General features: G+C 43.0%; 1 protein-coding gene across 1 annotated transcript in view; it reads right to left on the bottom strand.

Moving 5' to 3' along the window:
- Dnah11 (dynein axonemal heavy chain 11) overlaps positions 1 to 19,393 on the bottom strand; it is a 313,176-nt gene that overhangs the window by 89,232 nt on the left and 204,551 nt on the right. The window contains exons 56-61 of the mRNA XM_085830726.1: positions 17,948 to 18,181; positions 12,841 to 12,987; positions 7,805 to 7,918; positions 5,383 to 5,526; positions 4,543 to 4,725; positions 2,165 to 2,266 (exon numbers count right to left, since the gene is read on the bottom strand). Of these exons, the coding sequence (XP_085686852.1) occupies positions 2,165 to 2,266; positions 4,543 to 4,725; positions 5,383 to 5,526; positions 7,805 to 7,918; positions 12,841 to 12,987; positions 17,948 to 18,181 (924 nt within the window). The remainder of the gene's footprint in view (positions 1 to 2,164; positions 2,267 to 4,542; positions 4,726 to 5,382; positions 5,527 to 7,804; positions 7,919 to 12,840; positions 12,988 to 17,947; positions 18,182 to 19,393) is intronic.

The following is a 19,393-nucleotide window of genomic DNA, read 5'->3' on the forward strand; positions in this document are numbered from 1 at the left end:
TTGCTTTCATCTCTGCCTTGGAAGTTGATCTCACTCTGATTTTTATACCTTGCCTTGAGATTTTTTAGAAGAATCTCTATGGCTCACCCTTTTTTATCAAGTGGAGCAGTAGTGTCCACTAACACAGCAGGTATAGTATATGTTTTATAAAAGGCCTATGCAGCCACACAGGGATACTTTATGGCTTGATGTGTACCCTCAAGCCTTCCTCACTCTTTCTTCACACATTCACATGGCAAGCCTGGTGCACACACTTACCACCCCAAGCATTGCAATATGTCCTCAATAGAAAATTCTCGAAGTCCTGACCACATGGACTATCTATAGGAAAATAATGGGAGTTGGGTCTATAAAACAACCTATTTGCTGTACACCAAAGGGTCTCTTAATCTAGCAGGCAGAGAGGACAGAGCCTCTGTTAGCCACCTTCAGCTGAATGTCCTAGAAATGACTGGCAAGGGCCCTCAGGATGGGGGTAGGGTGGGGGTGAGGAGGAAATGTTTGCAGAGCTCAACAGGGCCTTGGAAGCAGGAGCTGTAGAGGATTAACTCTGGACATCAGCTCTTGGACAATACCACATGGTCTGTGAATACCACTTCACCCATTACATTTCCTTTGCTCATATTCAAATTCAAGAGACAGGAGGTCAATTTAGTGAATCCTGGAGCAAATATGTATCTAGGCCTTGGCCAAGTCATTCCAGCTAAAAGAGTGTCATGTGAGGAGGGAGAAGGTCTCATAAATAAAGGAAACGTTCTCCTCATAGAAGGCAGACTTGAGGTCAGGCCACCCCAACACTCATTTATATTCTCATGAGAGGCCGCTGTTTTCCTCTCAAATGACAGAAGAAAACCTGGAGGCGGGCGGGCTTCTGTGAGCTGTCAATCTGCTGGAGCTTCTATGTGCTTCCCTGCTGCGCACCTCACCCTCTCTGCGTCCACATTTCTCCCTCCCCTTACTCTTCACATATGTCAGCTAGCTGTGATTCCACCTTGGCCCTCTGCCACAACTGTCCCTGCCCCAGCAGAGGTCCCACACAAAGCCCTCTCTGGTTGCCTTTGAACTTGCTTTTCAGTCCTTAGACATCTTTCCTTCCAGCATCCTCTCAGCTGTTGAGAAGCTATTTGATGGTGTCATTAACCTATTAAAATCTTTCCCAGTCAGATAAAATTGAACTTCTGTAGCATGAAAGGCTAAGAAGGCCTTTGCTCATCTTTGCAAATGCCTTTCATCCTTCCCTGCCTTCAACCTTTCCTGCTGTCAGTGTCCCTGCGTCTGTCTTGGTGCCCTTGCTTATTGTGATTCTTCAGGAGTCCCCCTGCATCTTCCCCTGGTCCTTCATCCCTGCAGGAACGCCTTTCCTGTCCTCATCACTGTGACTCCTAGGCAGCTTTCAAAGGGCATGTCAACTACGCTTTCACTAACTGGCTTTCTAATCTCCCTGGCTGTAGTGCTTGGCACTGAAGTTGCATTTATATATGCTTAGAATGTCACACCAAAAGACTAGTGGGTATGTTTGTAAAACTAGTAACAGTGAGAGTATTCATAGGTATAGATATTTCCCAAGCACTGAGTATGTAAACTTGACCCCATGCTAAATTCTTAAATTTAAATTATACATTTAATCATTTCAATCTATGCATCTAGATGCTATTATTATACAGGTTCAGAGTCCTGCACATGTCAAACTTTTGAATACTTGTATAGATTTTGTAGGTTGAACATTCTTAATTTAAAAAAAAATGATATCCATTTGGGACATCATGGTAGCACCAAAGAGTGTTGGACTTTGAAGCATTTTGGATTTTGAATAAGGAGTGCTTAGATGTTACCAGAGGTTAACTAACTTGTATAGGTAGAACTATAAACGGCAGACCCAACCCAGTAAATCTGCCTTGATTTCAATTCCAGGGGCCACTTTGCTCCTTCTACTAGACTTTGGAATCTGTTAAAGTACAGGAACAAGGGATGGTAGTTTGCACTTGTTTGCAAGCAGCAAATAGGAAATATCTATAAGGTTAGTCTGCCCGTGAATGGGCTCATGGAAGGCCACATGCTTTTCTGTTTGCTGGAGCAAAGGTATGTGGCAAGGCCTACAGGCAGGATTCTAAGGCTGGTGTGGAAACCTCCTCATGGGAATATTGGTTTTCTAGGTGACACTTACCACAAGCTTCCTCCTTACGGCCTCTAGCTTTTCAGTAGCTGCAGCCAGTTCCAAGTTTGTTTGGGCCAATGCCTGGCGTTTGGGCTCCACATCACAATAAACCTGAAAATCCACATGGGCTTTATTTAGAAGGCAAAGCAGATACAAAGAGGACAGTAACCCTCCAACCCCATGCTCCAGCATAAATCCCTGGAGCGGAGAGAGAGCAACGAGCCCTTTGTTTCCTTGCCATTCACTACCTCGGCTGACTCAGCCTCCCGCATGCTCCCTGATTTTCCAATACTCATTGATTCTGGACTTTAGAGCGATAAATCCTTGCATAAAATGTTACATCAGTCAAACCCCATCGATATACTAAAATCAGTTTGTCCTAAAATGATTAGCCCCCATTAGAGCTATCTTACTAAGCAAAGGTGAAGTGTAGCCTGAGAGGCAGAGCTAAGGATGGAGAAATGCTCTGAATGAAGGGGGCAGGGAGAGATATCCCCACCTTTTAACCACTCATGCTAAACTGTTGTGCACAAGACAAACACACGATTGGAATTCTGTTTTAAGTTCCTGACTACCTTATGTGCATATTGTTTGAATGGATGGTTGGATAATCAGGGCAGATCAAGTGCTATTTCCTAACCTATGGAGAAACAGCACAATGTAGCCATACTATAGCTCTATATTTATCTTCCCTATTGTCCCCAGGAAACAAACAGAACTCAGCACCCAGGCACTGGACTGTAGAGAAAGGCCATAAATGTACTGTGGCCTGTATAAACCACACATGAAAGTTTCCATGTTGGGAGACAGACATATAAGAATCCTACTTCAACAGGCCCTACACTGTGCAGGGGACAGCCAGATTTTATGATGATAATTTGGAGAAATGACAGTATGATTGGCTTTTACTGTGTAGTTTGGAATCTGAATATGACATACAAGTTTCCACAAGAAAATGAATCGGTTTTCCAGAATCCAGGCCACACATACTTCCCCTTTGTACCTGGCTTGTGAGAAGGGCTGGAGACATGGTCGACAGGTGAGAAGTATTGGATAAATAATGACTGAATGAAATGATCATCTATTTTTACATTTTCCTCAAATTATAAAAGGCAAAAATCAATGTCATTTAGACGCTAGAGCAAATAGATATTTTTTTCAGCTCATTGTACCTATAACAAAGATGGTAATAAAATGTTTAACAGTAGGGCTTTGTTTAATCTGATACGAATTCAGACTTGCAGATGTCTCAGGCCAACATAAATGATATATCTTAGTGTTAACATATTTTATATATGTAAATCAGTTGTTATGTTTTAAAAATGCTTAAAAACTAGCTAACCACCCTTCCCTACACAAACAGTGCTTGCCAGCATTATCAAGTGTCTTCTTGCTTAGAATAATATTAACTCTCACATACAATGTCTCATCCTCAAAATCATATACCCTTCTTACAAAAGCTAAATAACTTTACATTTTTTTGCTGACCTAGAGATTAATCTGAGAGCAGAGATGGTCTCATTCTGCTGTGGGCTCTGCATTCTATGACACTGACCGACAGTCAGATCTGCCCACTGGTGCAGTTAGAATCATGACTAAGAGGAAGCAAGCACTTTCTGATTGGACTTAAGGCCCACTCCACAGGAGGGAACATGTGCTAGTACTGTTAAGTTGGGGAAAATTCTATGGCCAGTGAGGTCCAGGCCTAGAGGGAAACTACTACTGATTTTTTCCTATGGAGAGATAACTAAACTGACTTCTAAATGGTTATGCTATGTCCATGTCCTAGTACAACTCAACCTACATCAGAGAAACTTCTGTTTATAGCAAAATGGAAGTTGTAGCGATCTATAAATCTGGCTTATCTAAAACAAAACAAAACAAAACAAAACAAAACAAAACAAAACAAAAATCTATCTTACTCCCACCCAGGGCCTAGAGAACGCTGCAGAAGTAGTTTAAAAGCTAGAGGGTAGGGAGGAATACTACAGGATGCTATCTTCTGACAGGCATGGCCATCACACTCAGGAGCTCACAAGCAGTTGTGGCTCCTGAACAACACAGGCACAAGATTGGGCCATTTGGGATTCCATGGACTGAGGGATGGGTCACAAGCTTCCATCACTCCTGGATAAGCTATTGAGAATTAATGGTTGCCAGGTAAGGGGGTGCTACTTTCTTTAACAATGTAGCAGCAGATAAGCTGTCACGCTTTAGTAAGTAGTTAAACTCAGTGGGGAGGGGAGAGAGGGTAAAGGGGATTTAATTCGATCACAGTACATTGTATATAGAGATGCAATTGTCAAAAAAGAGGAAACAATTTTAGAAATTGACCTTCATAGCCCTTGGTGGACAGTACCAAACACCAGTATTAGAGAGATGGCTACCTCATAAAATCTAATGATGTTGATGACCCAGGCACAGAGACCAGCCGCTGCAAAAGATTTGGTCCGAATCAGGTTTGGATTAAACTCCGGATCTTTCAAATATTGTTCATTTACTACTTTTAGACAGTTCTCTGGAATGTGCTCTTTATCGTAGTTAATTAACGCTTGTAGGAAGTCATCAACCTGCAAAGCGAAAGGACTTACTGCAATGAGCCCATTCTGGCTGCAGAGAAAATTCCAAGATCAAAAGTTAAAATCAGCTTTTAGGACTTGCATTACAAAGGCACAATTGGCAAGCTGCTTTTATCCCACTGCTTGGCTTTTTCAGCCTTTACAGTACGAAGTTAGAATTAGCAATGGACACGTTTAAAACCGCTCCTATCCCAGGGTAAAACATTCTGTACCAGCGCAGGAGGTGCTCATGGTTTGAAGAAAAGAAAGGCAGGAAAGAAAAGGGAAAAACACAGACCCCAAAGCCCCTCTGCCTCACTTTCTTGTACATTAGTAACAATTTTTTTTTCCAGCCTAAGAAATCCGTGTAATTTTCTCCCTCCTACACTTAGCCTCTTTCATAATTTTGCAAATAATTAGCAACCTTCCACCTGCTGTTGGCATTGACTTAGGTACACCACCACCCCATGCTAACCTCCAGCTTGGCCAGTAAAAGCTAGACAACGGTTTAGGGAGCGGTGGCTGCTGACATTGACCAGCTATGCAGATGTGTTTTTTGACTTAAAATTGATTTAAACTTTTTTTTTTTTTTTGCTGTCAAGAGTATCTATAATGAGAACACTGTCCAAGTGATTGAGATTTTCTTCCTGCCACTCTGGCTCATCATACCTTCCCCATGAAGATTTTAGCTGCTTTCCAACTTCGGTCTTTTGGCACTCTGCCTCGGGGGGCCAGTAGGACCATCACAGCTGCGGTTACATTGGTAACAGCATTTGGGGGGTTGGGGAAGGTTTTCAGTTCTGTGAGGTTCACCTGAAACAAAGAAGTTATACAGATGCTCAAGACGAGGGGCTCTGGGGTACTCAGTCTCCAGACTGGCTTTCATCCCCCCCCACTTTCTAACAGTTTTTTGTAAGCTAGGATCTCTACCTTGGGGTCACAGAGGCCTTAGTTCTGCCTGGGCATCTCTCTGATACTCTGGAAACATGTTGCAATTTTGTTGCTTTCAAGGAAAAAAGAAAATACCATTTCTGCAGAGCCCCAGGTACAGATTCTATGAGATTTTGTGCATTTGTAGGTTATATGTGGATTCTATCCCACTATGTAATGTACTTGTATTTTAATCAGACTCTCCTGTAAATATCATTCTCCAGGTTAGTGTGTCTTAATTCTGTTTTTCTGTTTTAAATGTGTAAGCAGACATCTCTTCCTTAAATCACAGTCGATCTCAACTGGGAGGGGTCCATGGTTGCTGATCTGTCTTTCTTTCCTACTGTTTAACTCCCTCAGTGCTGAGTGCTGATTCATGGACAATGGAACTGGTGGTTAAATCAGAATGAGATCAAGGAATGGTCTGCTGGGGCAGGCATTCATACCTACTAGAAGTATTCTGTTCCATAACACGTGATCTAAAAGCAAAACCAAATGTGATTCTGCTCTTTTACTCAGAACTATCTATTTATGCAAAGAGTAGAATGGGCCTGGAAACCAGAGCGGAACTCTAGTGGATGCTGGGCTGTGCATAGCTAGGATTTTCTATCACTTAGACACACCTGGTTCTACACTGCAGGTGATTCTGGTTCGCTCAAGCTCACCTGGATGATAGAAAGATTTCTGGTCATTAGATAAAAGTCAGCATCCTCGGGAGCTTGTGAAACCAGTTCCCATGTGCCAGAAGCTCTCTTACCTCTGGCCACAGGACACATGGCCCCTGTGTCTGCATGTAGAAGCCTATGCTGGCCTCCAGGCTTCCTCAGCATCACAAGACCGGCCACAGATCTCAAAGCCTCCACCCTAGCATGCTGGCTTCTCACCTCCCCAGGCTTCTCTCCTCCCAGATACCTGTTCCGTTCTCTGTATAAAGACAAGGCTCCCCCACCCCACTCACCCCTGCTCTCTTCACTGGGCTCCCTCTATTCTCTATCTCTAGTTATTCTCCCTTCTCTCACTGCTTTTACTTCATTTTATAATTTCTATCAATGTAGTCATGGCTGTCTCATTTTACAGTATATTTTACTTGCTAACTGTGAACATTTTCTGTTTGGCTCACTAAAATTTAACAATATCACTTTAGGGCAGTAGAATAAACATGTAGTAATCTCTCCTGGTACAGTTACATCCTTAACAATTTTTCAGCTTTATAATAATACTATAAAACTCTTACATGGCTCTTGGGCAAAATTATTTTCTTCCCCAAAAAAAGACTCAGAAAAGGAACTGAGGATTTTCTTGTGAAATCACGATCCTTTTACTTTAGAGTTGAATCTTAAGGAACTTGGGCCTAGCAATTTCCTTGGATTCCCTCTGTTAGTGGCCTGGAACAGCCCAGGACAAGATTATCTATAGGCTTTAAAAATAACACTGCCCACAGTCTCTCTTGCAATACCCTGTGCTGAACTCCAATCATTTCTCTCATAAGAATCAGAATGCTCCCTAAGGTCTTCCTCTAGGGAAAAGCTAGGGAACGCTTGGGGTTCTTTGCTCCCACCATGGATACTATGAAGGGGTCTAACCTAGTTTTAAAAATATTTTTTTATATGTGAGAGGAAATAAAGAACTCCTTAGCTAGTGCTTGGTAGCACACAAAGCAAAGGACTGGAGAATTCATCATTACTCACCAGACCACATCTTAGAAGTCTAGAGGACAGGGCATTCCTGTTGGGGGCAGAGGACAACAGGTACAAATGCCTGCTGTAGAGGATCCTGCCTCCATCTCATTCTAATTTAACTACTAATTCCATTGTCTGTAAGTCCATGTTCCACACCGAGGGAATTAAGCCATAGTAAAGACAGTTCTGCATCCATGGTCCCCTCCAGTTGAGATTCACTACAGTTTAAGGAAGAGCTGTCTTGTGCTTACACATTTAAATCAGAAAAACAGAATTAGGACACACTGGTCTATACAATGATATGGTGGGTAAGGAAAAGAAGCAGAGCTATAAAGGCAGCCTCAAAGGTTTGTTTAACTTTGGCAGGTAGGCTCTGTCCTTCTGGAAGGCTTCTTGCTGCCCAAGCCATTCACTCTGATCCATTACTCAAACTCTCATAACCATTGACTAACAAGATCCCAGCGGCGAAGAAAGCAGTTTACCCTGTTGAGTGTATTGAGTGCATCCTTAGCAGCCACCAGGGCAGGCTCAGCCTTGAGTAAGTCAGCTTCACACTCTCTCTGCTTCTGGGATGCTTCAGTTTGAATGGCAGCCACCTGATTAGAGAGGATAATTAGAAATACCTACCCCTAAATATCATCTCAGAGATCTCCAACAAAGCATAGACTGACTGAATGCACTATTAGGCAACACATTTGCCTACAGTTTCAACAGGTGAGGAATTTCCCAATCAATGGAATATGTTCTGAGAACTTTGTAAACATATGATAATAAACCCAAACAAATATATTTAATACCAAAGTGCTCCTAAAAGGGCTTAGAGTCATTTGATTATAAGATGGCCACTAATAATTAAACAAACACATAAAAAGAGCCATTTTTCTGTTTTCTACTTTTCTTCTTAGATTTTCCCCTAACCTTAGGGCTTCTTCCATTAAGAAATAACTCAATCTGGACCAGGAAGCTAATCCTCAGAGTATTGTAAAGTTCTCCATCTAGTTGTTACTAGTGTTCACTCAGCAGTCTTGCTGGCCTTTCCCTTAAGAACATAGGTGAGAACTATGGAACTGGCTCAGTTAGTACCGTCCTTTCTGTGAAGCATACGGCCCTGAGTTTGATCCTCAGAACACACACAGAACAGCCAAACAGGGTGGCATGTGCTTGTAATCCCATCATTTGGGAGGCGGAAACATGAGTCCTGTGGTTTACCTGCCAGCCAGGCTAGCTGAACCAGTGAGCTCGAAACCAGTGTGAAATTCTGTTTCAAAGTCTAAGGTAATAACTCTTAAGATATGACACATGAGGATGGTCTCTGGCCTCTAACACACATGTATGTTCACACTAGTACACAGGCATTCATTTGAACACATATAAATGTATGTAACATATAAACACACACACACACACACAATGCATGAAACTCTTCTGTTCAGAACAGATCTTTTGTTCTTTGGTCATGGCTTGCATGCATAACCACAGACAGAATTTTTATTAAGATGGACTACTAAGAAAACATTGGTGCTTCCAAGTGTTTCTCAGGTAATAAATAACCCGACACCTACCTGTTTGACCTCTTGACAGGGCTTTGTATAAATCTTCTTACATAAGCTGTGCTGGGGAGCTAACCCAATATTCCAGGCTGGAGTTCTAGCTTCCACCTTGGAGAATGCTATAGAATTTCAGCACCAAGTCTGAGTGAATTTTTACCCCTAGCAGGTTTGAGTTTCAAGCTGTGGCCCTGGGCACCAGGATCAAGTCCTGGTGGGACAGTTCTCCGGGTAATGGTGATTGTGGGATACAAAGTTGGAACAAAAGTGCATTTCTTCAGATGTGTTTGGAATGAACAGGTTCAGCCACACCATCAAATTAAACACGGCTCACAACAAATTATGTTGTCTGCGGCAGCTTCATTAGTAGCAATTAGCCTTCTCCTGATTAACCATTATTTTGCTGTGTACTGTACCTTTTATGAGTATAATTGGTTCAGGGTAGATATGTGATCTCCTGCTAACACACACACAGCCATTACTAACGTAAATAAGAAAACTCTGCGTGCTTACTAAGAACTCCTTTAAAAGCACACCCCGAGAACAGGGCCAAAAGTGGATCACGGAGTTCTGAGCACACTACTGGCAGTGTGTTGGAGAACACTATGACAATGGGAGTGTATGTGATGAGTTAGCATCTCAAGTATACTCACATCACATGAAGACATGAGTTCATCAATGTCCCTTATAACATTTATAATGGCAACATTTAAAATCATTTTTCTTTGGCCTCATCAACTTTTTGGCACCGAGTGAAACTGTGAGGACCTTTCCTTTTAGCTATTGTCCTTTGGACTCCTAGCCTACTCACAGAGTATCCTTACACAGAATATCATTACTTTGCAGACAAGGCAATCAACTTGTAAACAATCCCACAAATGAAGAAAGCACTCTATGTTGGTGAGCTCACTTCATCCTAATACTTTTTGCAACAGTATCACCGCCCTGGAAAGATTACAGATCTTAGTGAGTCACCAAGCTGCAGCAGGCGGTTTCCTCTGTTGAATGGCTGCAAGGAAGAGATCAGAAAGGCTCAGCCTGGAGAAGGGCAACAGCTGCATGTACTGCCTCTGACGCCTGTTTCCCTCTATCAGGACACTAAACCAGGGAATCAGAGAGAGTCCCATCTCAGGGACACCACACATTTTCTGCTATCTATTAGTCAACTACTCCCTGAAAATTTTCATAAGAATTTATGTTGACTACAATTCTCCAGAATTTTGTGTTAAAAGCTGACCTGGGGGTATAGTTCAGTTGGCAGAGTACCAGCCCAGTATTCTTGAAAGTCTGGCTTTGATCCCCTGGACTGCATAAACCGAGCATGATGCTTCATAAGTGTAAGAAGGAGGATCAGAAGTTCAAGGTCAACCTCAGCTGCATAGTGAGTACAAGGCCAGCTTAGGAATACATGAGACTCTGTCTAAAAGGGTAGATGGGTTAAACTGAACTCGTCTAGAATTCTTTTGGAGACAGGACTTACACAGAGGTAAAGAAGTGAAAAACAGTTAAGATAGCCCTTACTCCAGTCTTGCTAATATCCCTAGAGAAGGATTCTTTTCAACACATCAAAGGCCACCAGACATCAGAATTCACAAAAGGAATGCTCAGACAGGACACAGTGAAATGGCAGCCATTGGCAAGCCAAGGAGGGCCTTAGGAGAACCTAACCAGCCAATATCTGGATCCTGATATCAGCTTCCCAAACTTGGAAAAAAAAATAGCTTATTGCTTAAGCCTTCAGTCTGGTCCAATAAAAACAACACACTGCTTTCTCATTGCAAGGTTCATGATTGTCAAATATTTCTGAGATCCTAGGACAGTGCCCATCACCCCAAAACCAAAACAATGAAATAAATGCAGGTAAACACACACACACACAAACATATACACACTAAATTAATACAATAAACTTAAGCTCTACTGACAAAAGGAAAACATAAACATTATTTATACCTCTTGACATATATTGAATATAAAATATTATATTTCTTTTTATGCCTAATAAATTTCAAGAAATAACCTACCAGGTGTGTTATAATATGTTAAAATAATTTTCTTCCTTTTTTGCTGGTAATTTTACCTTAGGAATTTACATGAAAAAATGTAGATAAAAATCTTTCAAATCCCTGTTAAATTTCAATATTTCCAAGAGGTATCTATGGTTATGAGTTAATAATTACTAGTAATCATAATTACTAGACCATCACATATCTGTGTTATACCTTTAATCGGTCTCCTGGGAGGGACTAGTTTCTGGTAATCATACCACCTATGAAACCTGATTGCTTAAGTTCATAATATACTTTTAAAGACATTCTGTACGTATCTGAAACTTGGTGGAAACACGTCACCAAAATTAGGTATGAAATTGGCTGAATGAAATGCATTTATTATTTGCTTCAAGAATGCTGGGTCATAGTTTTTTTTTTTTCGTTTATTACTATTCTTTTTTTTTAATTTATATTTTTATTAGGTATTTTCCTCGTTTACATTTTCAATGCTATCCCAAAAGTCCCCCATACCCAACCCCCCAATCCCCTACCCACCCACTCCCCCTTTTTGGCCCTGGGGTTCCCCTGTACTGGGGCATATAAAGTTTGCAAGTCCAATGGGCCTCTCTTTGCAGTGATGGCCGACTAGGCCATCTTTTGATACATATGCAGCTAGAGACAAGAGCTCCAGGGTACTGGTTAGTTCATATTGTTGTTTCACCTATAGGGTTGCAGTTCCCTTTAGCTCCTTGGGTAATTTCTCTAGCTCCTCCATTGGGGGCAGTGTGATCCATCCAATAGCTGACTGTGATCATCCACTTCTGTGTTTGCTAGGCCCCGGCATAGTCTCACAAGAGACAGCTATATCTGGGTCCTTTCAGCAAAATCTTGCTAATGTATGCAATGGTGTCAGCGTTTGGAAGCTGATTATGGGATGGATCCCTGCATATGGCAATCACTAGATGGTCCATCCTTTTGTCACAGCTCCAAATTTTGTCTCTGTAACTCCTTCCATGGGTGTTTTGTTCCCATTTTTTTTTCAATATAATTTCCAAACATTTAGTTGCTCAAAACAAAGTATGCTCAGTACACCTCAAAAAAGAGGAAAACTTTTTGATTATGCAAGGATGATTTGGAACTAGAAAAACCCAGATTTTTGGGTACACTGAAATGCAAAGCAACAGCATAATGGCTCACAGTTATGAAACTATAAGCAATTTCCAGGTTTTAATAAAATAGCCCTGATTGTAATCTTTTACTACAAATAGTAATTGGTGGTAAGCATTTATTATTTTTAATGAATGAGTATTTATGTTTCCTATTCTGTATCTTTCAGGAAATCAGGTCCACAAGAACTATGTTCCATTTGGCTGAATAAAGATTGTGAAGTTTTATTTATATTGGAGATACTAGAAACTCAAGTTCGAAGAAAACAGCACCTATAAAACCTGGAAGGCTATTGTTTCCAACAGCAAATCATCACACAGAATGCCAGGGCACTGGTCCTGTGGAAAAGAACACATTTAGCTTAGGACTTCATAGTGAGTGAACGCTAGTTGTATTATTAAAATGCGAAACTTGAAAACCATCTCACAAAGTGATGGAACGGGCTTTGTTAACAATTGAGTTGTTCAATTTGCCTAAAAACTGGAAACCTTTAGAAACCTCTGAGGTGACTCTCTGACCTTTACTGTATTACAAATAGGCCTGATGTGCAAGATCCACATCCATTATATGCTTGAATGAGCTCAGTATTTATTGTTCTTTCATATCATTAAAGAGCTAAAAGGTTGGGGAAATGCATAATGTAAAGAAAGGTCAAGTGGTAATCATGGTGTGAAATGCTGTTACATGTGTAACGATAATAATTCCTTAGACTCTATGCTCCCTGGAGAGGAAGTTGTTCAAAATTGTTCACCTACAAAGGTTTATTTTGTGCTAAATATAGCTCAGCACTCTAAATGGTGGAATGAGCCTGACCTTTCGCTCCTCCGCGTCCGCGATGGCCTTTTCCCGGCTCACTTTCTCCGTCTGAAGTCCAATCTTTGTGATCAGGGCCTCGGCATCGAGATTTCTGAGCTGCAACTCAGCTTCTTGAGAGGCTAGCCTGGACTTCAGATTTCCCACCTGAAGGAAAAGTTGTCACTTTGTAGCAACTTCTGATGAGCGCATGGCTTAGTCTTCAGCATGGATACCGGCGTCCCTCGCAGTTTTAGCATGCATCTGTTTCTACCCCAGTTTCACTTCCACTCCCACTTGCCAAAATATAGCTCCATGTACAGCTATCAACATCTGAGAGCTGGTAGCATGAGAAAAGAAGAATACAGCTTCGAAGGATTATGGTGTGTCAGCACTGAGAAGTTTATCTTGGATTCTAAACCTGGATGATCAGGGAAATACTGACAAATGTGTCCACTTGCCACCTCAGGACTCTTTCCTTCTTGGCTCTAAATTCAGGCTCAAGATCACAAAGGCCATGGAACACTGGCTTAATGATACCTGCCTGTACTCTTGAAGGAAAGCTGCTGTAAGTTTCAATAATGAAAAAGCATGAGCTGTCTTTGATTGCAGAGTAACTGGCCTCATACTGCGGTGCCAACTGGCTGGTCTTTCTTCATTTACTCACCTCTGTGGTGTTAATGTAGAGGCACACAGACCATCCAATACAGAATCTAGCACTACTGAGAAGGGGGAACTGTGTGTGCTCTCTGGAGGCCAACAAAGCACAGGTTACAGAAACCCATTGCATGCTCCATGTGTACATCTTTTCCCTTGGTTCACTACTGAACAGCCCACTTAGCTCTCAAGGAGCAATCTTTTTACATCGACACATGTAAAAGCTAAAATGACCGATTCTGCCCATTTTCAGCTGAGATTCTCCTGGGTTCAACAGGTGTCATTGAGCTCCTAAGAGGACTGTATAAAAGAAAGCAGAAGTGGAGAATGACTTTAAAGTATTCTGACTCCACCTCCAAAACACGAAACTGGGATAACTGCTCTTCCTCCTACCTTCCCCCAGTTAAACTCAGAAACAGAAAGAGCAAAGTAAATATTTATTTTGACTCAATTAATAAAGACACTTGAGAGGCTTTGTCGGTGTAACACATCCCATTTACACATGTCCAGGTAAGTTTGTGGTCCCTATCCATCCAAACATACATGTCTATACTCTACACAAGCAGCACAGTCATGGTGTATCCACTGCCGTTTAAACCAGGACTGAGTCTTGGCCTTACCGTGTGTGTATATATGTGCTTCTCTGTTTTTTTTTTTTTTTAGCCATCAACACTAGTCTTCTGTCGGGCCATAATCATTTAAGAGAAAGGGATGGAGGCAGGATACAATTTCAAGCCCTACTTACAGGTTCTAGGGAAGCAGCTGATTTTGAAACACACTAGCCAACCCTGCTTTAGGCAGGCAAATCCAGAAAAAAAGACACTTTGTCTCAAACACAATTGGGTTCAACACTCTTAGATTCTTCAAGTCTCCACATGGGAAACCATACCTCCCTTACATAATAAATTGATTTTCACACAACTGTCAAATAACTATTAAACATCCAACCACTCTTCTGATACTAGAAGTGTTCCAAGTACGAACACATAATAAAAAAGGATCCAGCTACATGCCTTACCCCAAGGCTTCTCATATCTTCACAAAGCTCTTTCCTATTGTCTTTAGTTGAGGGGAACAAGTGAGACCCCAGGTAGTCCTGTATTTGGCAGAGAAAGTAGACTGGTTCTTCTCCCTCCCTTTTCTTCCCCAACCTTGACTCCTCAATACTTAGATGGGGTAATTAAGAAACCACAGGCTTTCTTCTTTCCCAGTGGCTGAGACACTGCCACCTCTAGAATTTTCCAAGATTCTGTGTTATTTGCCTTTAGCTCTGGTACTTGGGAAGACAACTCTAAGTATGGTAGAGACTTATTTTTCTTTGCCAAAGGCAAGGAAATGGACAGCTCAGCTTGAGTGACAACACTACTATTTCCTGGGGCAAAGTCAATAGGCCATTGTGAGATATCATTAGAAGGGACCTAAGTGTTACAACATATAACTACTTCTTCATTTTCTTCTTGGCTTAACAGGACTCTGATACCAACAAACCAAATAACCCAATTCAAAAAATGGGATACAGAGCTAAACAGAGAATTCTCCAAAAGAGGAATCTCAAATGGCCGAGAAACACTTTAACAACAAAATGAGACTCTGACATCGTGATAAGTCTTGATTTGCTCTTTAAGTTGGGATGCCATACTCTGACATAGTAGGGACCTGATGACAGGGTAGGGTATCTGAGAGAGCTAGTAGCTGAAACAGGTACATAGATCTTGAGGTCAGGGAAAAGTACAGAACCAAGGGCTGCTCCACAGTCATCTGGCAGGTCATGATGGCCTTGCTGGGGTTGAGTGTCAAAGACAATAAGGAAATCCTACTTCCATCCTGGCAACATGGCAAAATCCCTGACTACAAGCCAGAGAGAGCCTAAGAAGTCGGGACCAGAGAGGAAATGGGAAGTAGTTCCCTTTAAATCTACACTGCTCTGCACAGCTTTACACTGGGAAGAGAAGGTGTATCCTCAAATCAGCAGGGGCAAAAAGCAACTGGTAAATCCTTTCCTCATTCAGAAAAGCCACAGCAGTATGTGGCCCTGTCTTCAAACTGTCCAAGCCAAAATTAAACATCCTAGAAAACTGGGTTGATGTTACTTCAGGGGAACCTAGTGATTAAGCTAGTTTAGTGAAGTAACAGTTATAGATTCTCCTCCAATAACCAGGACTCCACTAGCACTGAGCAGTAAGCTAGGGATCTGGCATCAGACGTGATATCACTCTTGTTAAGCAGTTCTTAAGTCATCTTAGAATGCTGTTGGTTACTGCCAGTGTGTGCTGTTAATGTATCCTTAGGGTTATCCTGCCATGCTAGTTGTTAGTGTGATTCATGGGCATCAGAGCTAGGGAGGACTGCTGGTTCCTTCCCTCCTTTGGACACTTGCATTGTGTTTTCTGGTATCATGAGAACTAGTACTCAGAAAGACGACATTCAGACCAGCACCTGCTCAGGGGCCTCTGGGACCTGTATAGTGCCTTCAATAATAGGGACTTACCTTCTATCTCTAGGGGTAACAATTTGTAAACATATGTCCTGACACCCACAGAAAAGTGTAGTCTCCACTCTTCATAAGGAAGGTTCTTTGTGATAGACCACTACAAAAAGCCCACAACCAATCAAAACACAGAGTGTGGATCCCAGTCTACAAAATGCTCTCGCATCTAAAGGCTCAGAGAACATTGTGCAAGAGAGGAAAGAAAGATTTAAAAAGCCAGAGGACCGGGGAATTTGTTGTGAGACTGTGTCTTCTAGTAATGTTAGGACTATACCCATAAAGACTCAGCAGCCTGAATGCTTGAACACAGGCTGAACCAAAAGCAACACCAGACAAAATACACAAGTGGAATGGGGGAAAGCCATGCACAGACGTATGAGTAACTAAGGAAAGTTGGATGCAAGTGAGCATCCAACGATCACGGAAAACATAATGCAACTAACAGTAAGTGGACGTAACAGGCTGTATTTAGAATTATGTATGTAGATAAAGTCATGCATTCAATAACAATTAGTGAAAGAAATGCCCATGGATTTGAAGGAGAGTGGAGGAGAGGTATATATATATATATATATATATATATATATATATATATATATATATATACCGAAGAGTTTCTAGGGAGGAGAGGGAAGAGAGAAATGCTATGATTATATGATACTCTCAAAAAAAAAAAAAGCCAAGAAAGAAAAAACAAAACAAAACAACAACAACAAAACATCTACAAGGAACCCCAGCTCTCAGTGAACAAGCAGAGGCTTCTCTCAGAAAGAGGTACCCCATCCCCTGGTCATACCTCTGAGACCTGTCCCCCTGGTTATACCTGTGAGATCAGTCTCTGTGGTTATTCCTCTGAGGCCCATTCCCCCGGTCACACCTGTGAGGCCCATTCCCCTGGTCATACCTCCGAGGGCCTTCCCCTGGTCACATCTCTGAGGCCATTCCCCCGGTCACACCTGTGAGGCCCATTCCCCTGGTCACACCTCTGAGGGCCTTCCCATAGTCACACCCTGTCTCTTGGTCACACCTGTGATGCCCATTCCCCTGGTCACACCTCTGAGGGCCTTCCCCTGGTCACATCTCTAAGGCCCATTCCCCCGGTCACACCTGTGAGGCCCATTCCCCTGGTCATACCTCCGAGGGCCTTCCCCTGGTCACATCTCTGAGGCCCATTCCCCCGGTCACACCTGTGAGGCCTATTCCCCTGGTCACACCTCTGAGGGCCTTCCCCTAGTCACACCCTGTCTCTTGGTCACACCTGTGAGGCCCATTCCCCTGGTCACACCTCTGAGGGCCTTCCCCTGGTCACATCTCTAAGGCCCATTCCCCCGGTCACACCTGTGAGGCCCATTCCCCTGGTCACACCTGTGAGGCCCATTCCCCTGGTCACACCTCTGAGGGCCTTCCCCTGATCACACCTCTGAGGGCCTTCCCTTAGTCACACCTCTGAGGGCCTTCCCCTGGTCACAACTCTGAGGGCCTTCCCCTGGTCACACCTGTGAGGCCCATTCCCCTGGTCACACCTCTGAGGGCCTTCCTCCGGTCACACCGGTGAGGCCCATTCCCCTGGTCACACCTCTGAGGGCCTTCCCATAGTCACACCCTGTCTCTTGGTCACACCTGTGAGGCCCATTCCCCTGGTCACACCTCTGAGGGCCTTCCCATAGTCACACCCTGTCTCTTGGTCACACCTGTGAGGCCCATTCCCCTGGTCACACCTCTGAGGGCCTTCCCCTGGTCACATCTCTAAGGTCCATTCCCCCGGTCACACCTGTGAGGCTCATTCCCCTGGTCACACCTCTGAGGGCCATCCCCTGGTCACACCTCTGAGGGCCTTCCCTTGGTCACACCTGTGAGGCCCATTCCCCTGGTCACACCTCTGAGAGCCTTCCCCTGGTCACACCTATGAGGCCCATTCCCCTGGTCACACCTCTGAGGGCCATTCCCCTGGTCACACCTCTGAGGGCCTTCCCCTGGTCACACCTGTGAGGCTGTAGTCTGCAGCTTCTGGATTCCATTCCCCAGGTGCTCCTGCTTCTGTTGTACCTCTTCTCGCTTCTTCTTCAGCAGGCTCTTAAACAGTGATATTTGTTCTAAGAAACTCCTGGGGGTGGTATAGTTGTATCTTCTCTCGTTCTGGTAGTACCAGGCACTCACTTCCTTTACACTGGTGTGAACATGAGCCATGAAAAGGCTGATAGAATCTTTGTGCTGTGGCTGAAACATAGATATTACATTTCTCATGAAATCCTTTCAAGTTGAAAATATTATTTGGAAAATAAAAAGGGGGAAAAAACCACCAAAAAATTATACAGTATTTTTTTTAAGCCAGGGAGGATTACAGTAGAAGTTAGGAAATTTTACTTCATCTTCATGAGACACTCACAGTATAGGGGGTAACTATGAAGCATTTGACCTTCCTCACCGTCATGCTAGGTAGGACAAAGGATGGTTTTGTGTGGTTCTCAACCAAAACCCAGAAACCAACAGAAAAGACAAAGTCCCAATCTTTACAACTTGATCTTTACCTATCAAGTGCATAGCAAGGAAAGGAAAGGGAAGGAAAGGAAAGGAGAGGAGAGGAGAGGAGAGGAGAGGAGGGGAGGGGAGGGGAGGGGAGGGGAAAGACGCATAACAATATTTGAAGGAATACTTTTGGGGACTGGATGTTGCTTTCAAGCTGAACTTTAGGCAAAAATAATCACTACAAAGTGGGGACACAAAACAAGTGGAGAACTTTATGAGAAGCCATGTCAAACAGAATGAATGGGCAAGCTATCCAAACCACTCATTCTGAGGGTCATTTCTATTCTTATCTGGAGACGTGACATCAACAACAAAACAAACATAAGGCAGAACATCTCTCCCCCATCTCCCACCCCTTCTCTCCACCACAGCTCCCCCTCCCCTACTTCCTGCCCCCTCTACTCTCCCCACTCCCCCACATCCCACCCCCCTCACACCTTCCCTCTCCCCCATCTCCCACCCTGCAGCTCCCCCATCTCCCACCCCCTCTATCCCCCCCACACACACACACACAGAGTCCCTGCAGATCATTTGCCGTCCGTTCCATGTGTCCTCTGTGACTTCTGGAATAGTTAACTTTTTAATTTGTACAGCCACATCTCCCTCATTCTAATGATTATTTATTGCATTCTGTACAAGATGAACCTGGTTCAATTAATCAAGGGAAGCCTAAAAATCAATTAATATGAATTAAATGAGCTACACCAACTCTTTGGAAAGTCACACATAATTTACCAAAGTGTTGTCAATAACGCTCAGGCAGCTCCAGGAAAATTGCACACAAGTGGCCGATGATGCAGTTAAACGTTTCAAACCTGGACCATCAATATTGCAACCAGAAGTGTGAGCAGCACTGCAAAGGACTGCTCCTCTGTGGTGTCCTTAAACACGCAGATCCCTAAC

The sequence above is a fragment of the Mus caroli genome, unplaced genomic scaffold (assembly GCF_978045245.1).
Source record: "Mus caroli unplaced genomic scaffold, Mus_caroli_1 scaffold_14, whole genome shotgun sequence".
Taxonomy (NCBI): Eukaryota; Metazoa; Chordata; class Mammalia; order Rodentia; family Muridae; genus Mus; species Mus caroli.